The following is a 9,584-nucleotide window of genomic DNA, read 5'->3' on the forward strand; positions in this document are numbered from 1 at the left end:
GACTTAGGAGTCCCAGTCGTCAGGATCTGAGTATTGGTGGATCACACGTGTTACAAAGCAGAAAGCATTAGGAAGAGCAAATCAGTTACTTTGAGCTTCAGATGCAAATAATTTCCAAATTGTCACTGGCCAAAATGCTTTAAACATTCAGGGTTTTGTCACAATTTCAGTATAAGGGGGGGAGGGGGAGCGGGACCCCACAGCTCTATTCCTTTGTCTTTCATACTCCAAGAACTCAGACCGTAGTGGTGACAAACTGGTGACTGGTTCAGAAGAAGCTGGAGGGGGCGTGCAGGACAGGAGGCTTTACCACCAGTCCCTGGGTGCGTCATCCTTCCTAAGGTCTGTGGTGTAAAAACCACCACTCAGAATGACGGGGTTCACGGACTTTTCACCATGGCCAAACCTTCGATTACCTCTGATGAGCCCCAAAGATCACAGAGTAGCTGACTAGGCCAGGTCCCCCAACAGAAAGGCGCGACGGCTGCATCAGCGGTTAAATTGTACAGCCTTTCGTAGGCCGATCTAATGCATCCGTGCTAAGGTTGTTAAGGCTGAGGGTCCCTAGACTGGGGAAAACGAAAGGAGGCAGAGGGTAGGGAGACGGGAAGGAAAACAAGGAGGGTGTAGAAAACCGGGAGACGAGGGGGCGGGACAGCATGGGGAAGGCCTCAGGTTTACGGGAGAGATCGTGGAGTTTCCATGGAAACGTATCCCTCCGCCCAAGATCCGCTTGTTAGTGTCTTCAGTTCCTTCCGCGTCGTTCCTCGGCTGTTTCCGCCCAGCTCCTTTGTGCCGCGCAGAACAACGAGATGACGCATGCGCAAAGCTCAGCTGCCGCATATATAAATGCGAACCCGGGTTCTTCCTCGTAGTGCCGCCGGGACTGTTGGCGGGTTAGGGTGTGTGTCAGCTTTTGTGTCACTCTAGCCTTGGGAGCTGCGAGCTGAAGAGCCGAGCACGCGGGTCGGTCATCATGTCGCGTTACGGGCGGTACGGAGGAGGTAAGAAGCTAGAGTCCGGTGAGGGACGTTGGTGTGGGTGTAGTGAGCACTGCGAGGCCGTAGGGTTGGCGCGGCGGTTGGGAGACGGTTATTCCGCGTGCGTAATGGCGGCTTCGGCGCACGCCATACGAAGCCGGAGGCAGCGGAGGCCGGGTGCTGAAGGGAGACAGGGGATGGCAGGTGTACATCTCTACCGAGTTCCGTACTCTTGGGCATTTTTGTGGCCCAATCCAGCCTGAAGCAGGGTTGAGATGACGGTTTTCGCGTTGCCTTTCTCGGAGCCGCCCGCCGGCCCCCCTCCCCCCGCCCTCGGCGGCGGCTGCCATTTTGCGCACATTGACGACCGTGGTGGCGCATTTCCTCAGCGCTTTCCCGCCACTTCAGCGGACAGATCTGGCCGCAGCTGTAAGATCGTGGTTGTGTTTGAGACGGAACGAAATTGGTAGCTGTGAGCTGCGTGTTCTCGTCGAACAATCGGTTAAATTGCGGAATGGGAATGGGGACGTAATCAGCGACTGGCTTTTTTTTTTTTAGTTATTTCGAGCGCGGTTTATGGCTCTGGGGCGGGGAGCTGGAGTCTTGGGCGAGCCTGTGCCTGGGACGGTTGCCGCGGAGGACGAGAGGCGGCGCAGCCCTGCTCTCCTGGCCCGGCCCCTACCGAGGCGACGCCGCTGCCGCTGCTGGCCCGCGCGCTCCCGGTGCGCCCGGCCCTGCCGGGACTCATGGGCGGGGCCGGGTCGGATCCCTCCCCAAGCCTCGGTGTATGCTACCACGCATCTCTGCTTGTGTTTGGGAGGGTCACCCCGCATTATTTAGAACGTTAAGAACTTTGTCAAAAGTCTAGTTTTTCAGGGATTTGCGGGCTTTCACCAGTTTTAGGACTAAGTTCAGTGTGGGATAGAGGGCATTAAATGTGCGTTACCCAATCTTGAGGATGGCCCGTTTTAAGGCAAATAAGTAATTGAAACTTGAGCCAGATTTTGCATAACGTGCATTCTTCTATTTGCGTTTTTAAACAGAAACCAAGGTGTATGTTGGTAACCTGGGAACTGGCGCTGGTAAAGGAGAGTTAGAAAGGGCTTTCAGTTATTATGGTCCTTTAAGAACTGTATGGATTGCGAGAAATCCTCCAGGATTTGCCTTTGTGGAATTCGAAGATCCTAGAGATGCAGAAGATGCAGTACGAGGACTGGATGGAAAGTAAGTAAGATGTTAATGAAACTTCTGTTCATTAAAATATACTGTGGCTAGATAATGAACTTAGTGCTAAGTTTGGATTCTGAAGTCTGGGAGAGGTCTTAAATAGCTGGTCATAGTGTTACATGCTAAAGGCACACGAAGGTTAAAGAAGATAGCAGAGATGGAGTTAGGGCTTAGTAAAGACCGCCAAAGTTTCTGAGGGGGAAGGAGTGGTTGGAAAGAGTTCTTTGTAAATCTAGAAGTCCTGAATATATTTTTAACTTTAGAATTTTGTTAATTTGCTTTTATTAGAGTGATTTGTGGCTCCCGAGTGAGGGTTGAACTGTCGACAGGCATGCCTCGGAGATCACGTTTTGATAGACCACCTGCCCGACGTCCCTTTGATCCAAACGATAGATGCTATGAGTGTGGCGAAAAGGGACATTATGCTTATGATTGTCATCGTTACAGCCGGCGAAGAAGAAGCAGGTATTTATTTTAATAAAGGAATGGTTGGTATTCTAGTTAATCAAGTAATTCTTTTATTAGCAAGGCAGAAACTAGTGTTTTTCTATAAACTTGAATGTTAATTGTACAGGTGTATTTTACAATTTTTGTTTAATTAAAAAAATGTTACTATATTAATAATCAACCTGGTCAAAACCTTTCAGGTTTCTTCGTTTGAGTCAGTCGCCTTGATTCAGAATGTCACGAGCCTTATGATATGCTGAGGCGCCTTGCAAATCCGACAATTAAGATCCTCCTAGACCTTGAGGTGATCAGCATAAGAGGCCAGATCCCCTCGAGTCATCTACACCTAGCTTCACCTTATTCTTTAAAGGGCAGAAAATTTGAGACGGTGATCGCCGTAACAGTAAATTTGGCTTACAATTGGGGGCCCCCCTCCGGTTTAGAAAGAGGAACACCAGATTGACCACATTCCCAACTAGAAAAATCTTCTTGCGTCAATCAAGCCTCACCTGGCTCATTTGGCTGTCAGTTTGATCGTCGTTAGATTGAAGAAAACATCTAGATGCAGCGATCGGCTATAGATACTTCTAGATCGTCTAGATCTACTAGACCATGGGCCAAAGAGGGTCGACCTGCAAACTTGCAAGGTTTATTTTAAATACACATTACAGTGTTTTATATTATGTAATTCTAAGTTGTAATTCAGCTTTTAACAAATCTTTTTTTAGGTAGTAAAAAAAAAAAAAAAAATACTCAACAACTAATAGGCCCAGAGTTTATTTCCAAATGAGACACTAAATTTAAATAGTTTTGAGATTTGATTTCAGCAGAGGCACACAAACTCTTAAAAATGAGTTATTGTCTGACATTTTGTTTTTTCTCTAACTTGAAAAATAGGTCACGGTCTAGATCACATTCTCGATCCAGAGGAAGGCGATACTCTCGCTCACGCAGCAGGAGCAGGGGACGAAGGTGAGATCTGGTTTAATTGAAGTCTTTCTGTATTATTATTAAATTCACTGATAGTCCAACACAGAAAAAGCTCATTATTTTTTTGGAGACAGGGTCTTGCTCTGTCACCCAGGCTGGAGTACAGTGGCATAACCACGACTCACTGCAGCCTTGATGACCTCTTGGGTTTAAGCAGTCCTCCTGCCTCAGCCTCCCGAGTAGCTGAGACTGTAGGCACTGCCACCATACCCAGCTAATTTTTATTTTTGTAGAAATGGTCTTGCACTGTTTCCCAGGCTGGTCTCAAGCTCCTGGGCTCAAATGATCCTCCCACAGTGCTGGGATTACAGGCATGAGCCACTGCACCGTTCCCCAGTTGAAGTCTTAACAGGCCAAAAAAAAAAAAAAAAAAACTGTGGAGATGGACTTAAAAGTTCTTTATTGTAGGTCAAGGTCAGCATCTCCTCGACGATCAAGATCTATCTCTCTTCGTAGATCAAGATCAGCGTCACTCAGAAGATCTAGGTCTGGTTCTATAAAAGGATCGAGGTATTTCCAGTATGTAACACTTTTTTTCCTTACTTGTGTTTGGATTGTTCACATCTTAGCAGTAGAGTGTCTTAAAGACATAATTCAAATGGATTGCTTCAGGGAATATTTGAGATGTAAAAGTTTGGAATTTATATGTAACTTGTAAAAAAAACTAAAGAACCAGAGCTTTACTCTTTGTAGAAAGCCTTAAAAGGAGATAGAATGGAAAAAATTGTAAAATAAGTATTGCAACATGTAATTAACAATATTGTTATCTGTACCAACGATAAAACCGTGGTACAGAATGCTACTGGGAGTTAAATGGCTGTTTAATAGCACAAAACCATTAAATGAAGGAATTCTGAATCTTGTGGTCTATTTGAGAAAGCTATGAACCATCTCTTTAGATACATTTAAAAGATAGATATGTCAGTCTGATTTGGTTTGTCTGACAGATTGATGGCTCTCAAACCTAACTTGATGATCCAGTAATAAAGCCTTACTAAGTGGGAGTGGCTTTCTTTTCGTCTGGCTTTATCACCTGAATTAGTCTCAGTTCAGGGGTCTGGTTATTTTCATCTTGCCTTAGCCTCCTGAGTAGCTGGGACTGCCATTGTGTACCACAGTGCCCAGCTGAGGGATCTGTGCCTTAAGTGAGGTTAGTTTTGTTTTTTTTTTTTTTTTTTTTTTTTTTTGAGACGGAGTCTCGCTCTGTCGCCCAGGCTGGAGTGCAGTGACGCGATCTTGGCTCACTGCAAGCTCCGTCTCCCGGGTTCACGCCATTCTCCTGCCTCAGCCTCTCCAAGTAGCTGGGACTACAGGCGCCCGCCACCACGCCCGGCTAATTTTTTTGAATTTTTAGTAGAGACGGGGTTTCACCGTGGTCTCGATCTCCTGACCTCGTGATCCGCCCGCCTCGGCCTCCCAAAGTGCTGGGATTACAAGCGTGAGCCACCGCGCCCGGCCAAGTGAGGTTAGTTTTGCTTCCTTCATACCAGTCTCATCAAATGAAAACCATGTATTTCCCTTGGATATTACACAGTGTTTGAGAATGTTACTCCTGTACGGAAACTAACCAATTGAGTGATAGAAACAAGTAATTGAAATGGTGGTTCCTTATGTCTGGTAACAGTTTGTTTGAAAGTGTTTTAGAGTAAGGCAAGTGTTGCATCTTGTTTAGTTTTAGCTTCTCTGCGCCTAACCTAATACAATGTTGAGTAGTTAAGGAAATTCCTTTGGACTGATTGATATAATTGTGTTTTTCACTTTTTTTTATTAAGATCCCCGTCGAGGTCAAGATCAAGATCCAGGTCTATTTCACGACCAAGAAGCAGGTAGGGTAAAAATTTGATTATGCTTTTCTAGTTATATGGCACCAATATCCAAAGAGTTCAAAGTGTTTTTAATTGTTGAGGTTTTAAGTGTTAACTCTAAACTTAGGTGTCAGTGGGAACACAGTACCTTATTTATGTATGTCCTATTTATTACTGGCTGACTTTCCCTAAACAAGGGAATGTAAAACTATAGAGAGAAAGAAGCTTGTGACTTGGGGGATTATATTAAAGAGGCCCTTGTTAGAACTGATAGGTGCATGGAGAAGCATCCCAAAATTAATGTGCTTAAAGCAGAATGTAAAAGATTAATCATGGTGTAGTAATTGACTCATTTTTTGAAAAACAGTTGTTGAAAGATTGGCCTTTGTTAGCAACAACTGGTAGGATGTTTTTCAATTTAAGTGCAGTCTGACATTTTAAGCTTAGGACATTTGGGGGTTTGTTTTGGTATTGGTGACTACAAGAAAGGGAGTGGTTAGTACTCTTTATTTAATAGAATTTCTCATGTTTTGACAGCCGATCAAAGTCCAGATCTCCGTCTCCAAAAAGAAGGTAAGCTAAATGTTTTGTTGCCAAATCTTGCCTGTCAAGTGTGGCCTCTGCAGAATTTGTTTGCTTACTGCTTTGCAGTCTTTGAGCTCTTTGGAGAATTGGTGCTATATAGATTAAAATACTATGCTAAGTTTCTGAAATAATTTTTTTTTTAATTCAAGAACATTAGTTTATACTTTTGATGGAAATATTTAGTCATAAAATGTTAGGGTGATTATTAAGATGTGATTGGTCCTGTGAGTACTTGGTAGAAATTTTTCTAAGAAATATGCCTTTTCCCCACATGTACAGTAGATACAAAGGAGAAAAGTCTTGCAAATAAGTTACCTGCCTAGTGCTACTTAATGACCAGAAAACTTCAGATAATTGTCATATTTAACTGCAAGTTGACCTTCCAATTTTGACGAGGAGGATAGTCTAATTTTTTTTTTTTTTTTTTGAGATGGAGTTTTCGTTCTGTCATCCAGGCTGAGGTGCAGTGGCTCAATCTTGGTTCACTGCAGCCTCTGCTCCCCGGGTTCAAGCAATTAATTATCCTGTCTCAGCCTCTTGAGCAGTTGGGATTACAGGCGCCCACCACCATGCCTGGCTAATTTTTTGTATTTTCAGTAGAGACAGAGTTTGACCATGTTGGCCAGGTTGGTCTCAAACTCCTGACCTCAGGTGATCCACCTGCCTCGGCCTCCCAAAGTGCTGGGGTTACAGGCGCAAGCCACCATGCCTGGCCAGGATAGCCTAATCTTAAGCCAGGGACAAAAGATGAATATATGTAAGTCTCATGTCATTTTTAGGTGTTTACTCTGGGAAATTAGTACCTTAGGCCACCTTTGAATTTATTGAAAGTTAGTACATGTACATGAGAGTTTCAATTGACACTAATTGGATCCAAACCTAATGTTTTTCTTTTTAGTCGTTCCCCATCAGGAAGTCCTCGCAGAAGTGCAAGTCCTGAAAGAATGGACTGAAGCTCTCAAGTTCACCCTTTAGGGAAAAGTTATTTTGTTTACATTATTATAAGGGATTTGTGATGTCTGTAAAGTGTAACCTAGGAAAGATAATTCAACCATCTAATCAAAATGGATCTGGATTACTATGTAAATTCACAGCAGTAAGATAATATAAATTTTTGTTGAATGTATTAACATCCTATGGTCTGAAAATGTGGGTTTTTATTTGGCACATTTAAATAAAACATTTCTAACTAGATTTTTGATTTGTGTTCAATATTAACACTTCTTAATTTGATAAATTTCAGAGTCAGACTTTACAATTGTTAACCTTATTCATGCATACCTACGTTCAGAATTGAAAGGTGTTGGTTAAGTCTTGAACATCACTATTCTATACATAAAACTTGGCCAGGATCTTAAGGGACTTTGAAAATTCCATTTTACCCTTGTAGCTTTGGGTAAGATAACCTGAGTCCCCTATAACACAGCATGAATGCATCATGACAGATCCTTAAGTTGGCTAATCCGTTTGAAGTTGGCGTTAGTAGGTATTGTATGATCAGTAGTGAAGCTAGTAGGACCACAGATTTGTCTAAATGAGCATGACAGGAACTAAGCAAAACTGATTAAATGTATGAGAAATAGGGAGAAACTGATTTATGGATGATAGTATAAATTGCAGCTTTCAGGCTACTAGGTGGCATAGTGTCAATTAGAACTCCCCAAGATAATGGGGAGTTCTACTCAATGGTCTTTTGTTTCTTTGCTTTCTACATTAGTTAACCACTTTTATACCAAAAAATGCATGTGTGAGGAATTGTCAAATTGGGACAAAACACCTTCATGTAAACCAGCTTTGCAAAATTTTCCAGCCCAGATACTCTTCATCTATTCAAATGGATTGTCTTATTCTGAGCAAAGACCTGTTAATCTTCAAGCTAGGTTTTGCAGTTCCCAACCACAACATTCATCTATTTTGCCAGGCTGGTGCAAAGTAATTAAAGATGTCAATCAGAAATGTCTATGAGACTAAAGTGGTTTTGTAAATCTCAGCTATATTTAGCAGCACTCCATGTAGCTAGTATTTTTTGGTAGCATCTGGTAGACCTTAGAATGTTATAGCCAGTAGGTTCTTTATTGGAATTTTAAATATCTTAAGAATAGGGCAGTAACAGTTACTTTTGAGAGTTTTCTGGTCAAGCTTTTACCAGGCATTCTCTAGCCTTGGTCCAAAAAAAAAAAGAAAAACCTGCTGGTTGCACAGATACCTAGGCTTGTCCATTTATGCGTTTCAGCAAAGTCATTGGATACCATTGTAACTTGGGAATACTGGTCTGCATCAAGTTTATTCGGTAGTTTGATCGCTAGTATGTTGGAAGTTATTTGGATTCTTTGTTTTTGGAATTTTGACTGGCTGAATTATGGTTGGTATAAAGTTATGTGTATAATTGGCAGGCTTATTTATCTGTTGCACTTGGTTAGCTTTAATTGTTCTGTATTATATAAAGATAAGTTTACTCAACAATAAATCTGCAGAGATTGAACAAATAATCCTGATACTTAATTTTTGGAAGTGGGAGCTCTCAGCCAAAAGTAGGAGGCATTAATCCTGTAGCTTTAGGATGGGCAGCTAGCAGCGTCCTAGAAATGAGTATTGAAAGGATAAAAAGGTGTGGAGGAGGGGTAGGGTCAAAAATGGTTTTAAACAAATTCTACACTTGTGGGGAAAAGGGCTGTTTGGGCCAATACCTCTTACATCACGTGCAGCTTGGCACCCCTGTTACCGATAGATGCATTTCAAAATAAGGTTTGGTGCATTCCCCACTTGTTTTCTGTGATTGGAACTGCCAAATTGATTGTTACTGATTTGAAGTGCTGGTCCAGACTCATTCCTTCTAAACTTCTAGCCTAGCACTGATGGGTAATCAGTTTTTATTTTTAATTTTTAAAATTTTTTTGCTTGCTGCAGTGGCTCAAGCCTGTAATCCCCCAGCTACTTGGGAGTCTGAGGCAGGATAATCGCTTGAACCTGATTGAGTAGAGGTTGCAGTGAGCCAAGATTGTGCCACTGTACTCCAGCCTGGGCGACAGAGAAAGACTCTGTCTCAAAAAAAATTACTTAGTGTTGCAGTGAATAACTGTACAGTACATCATTGGCAGGTGAACGTGCTTATTTAGATCATCCTCGGAAATGGGTATGTGCCTTATAATTTTCGCTGGGTACTGTTGGTTTGCCTTCATGGCAGTGTGTAGGAGTACATGTTTGTATCAGTTCCTACCTGACGGGCTATCAAACTTGATTTTTACCAATCTCAAGTTGAAAAATGGTGTTTCAGCATGGATTTTTTTTCTAAGACGGAGTCTCGCTTTGTTGCCCAGGCTGGAGTGCAGTGGCGTGATCTCGGCTCACTGCGCCCTCTGCTTCCTGGGTTCAAGTGATTCTCCTGCCTCAGCCTCCCAAGTAGCTGGGATTACAGGTGCCTGCCACCACGCCCTGCTAATTTCTACTTCTAGTAGAGACAGGGTTTTGCCATGTTGGGCAGGCTGGCCTTGAACTACTGACCTTAGGTGATCTGTCTGCCTCGGCCTCCCAAAGTGCTGGGATTACAGGC

At 42.9% G+C, this 9,584-nt stretch overlaps 1 protein-coding gene across 5 annotated transcripts; it reads left to right on the top strand.

The window, feature by feature from the left end:
- Positions 1–737: 737 nt before the first annotated feature.
- SRSF7 (serine and arginine rich splicing factor 7) lies at positions 738–8,520 on the top strand. Of its 5 annotated transcripts, none has more exons than XM_055243379.2 (8): positions 738–1,004; positions 2,024–2,204; positions 2,496–2,672; positions 3,552–3,626; positions 4,053–4,154; positions 5,417–5,470; positions 5,987–6,022; positions 6,933–8,520. In XM_055243379.2, the coding sequence occupies exons 1-8, from the start codon at positions 977–979 to the stop codon at positions 6,985–6,987; spliced, it is 708 nt and encodes a 235-aa protein (XP_055099354.1). In that variant the 5' UTR covers positions 738–976; the 3' UTR covers positions 6,988–8,520. The 5 variants fall into 5 exon arrangements, with proteins under 5 accessions (XP_055099354.1, XP_055099353.1, XP_055099355.1 ...); XM_055243378.2 differs by having other exon boundaries at positions 753–1,004; positions 4,053–4,163; XM_063618130.1 differs by having other exon boundaries at positions 847–1,004; positions 4,053–4,130.
- Positions 8,521–9,584: the final 1,064 nt, after the last annotated feature.

This window comes from Symphalangus syndactylus, chromosome 14 (genome assembly GCF_028878055.3).
Source record: "Symphalangus syndactylus isolate Jambi chromosome 14, NHGRI_mSymSyn1-v2.1_pri, whole genome shotgun sequence".
In the NCBI taxonomy this organism is placed as follows: Eukaryota; Metazoa; Chordata; class Mammalia; order Primates; family Hylobatidae; genus Symphalangus; species Symphalangus syndactylus.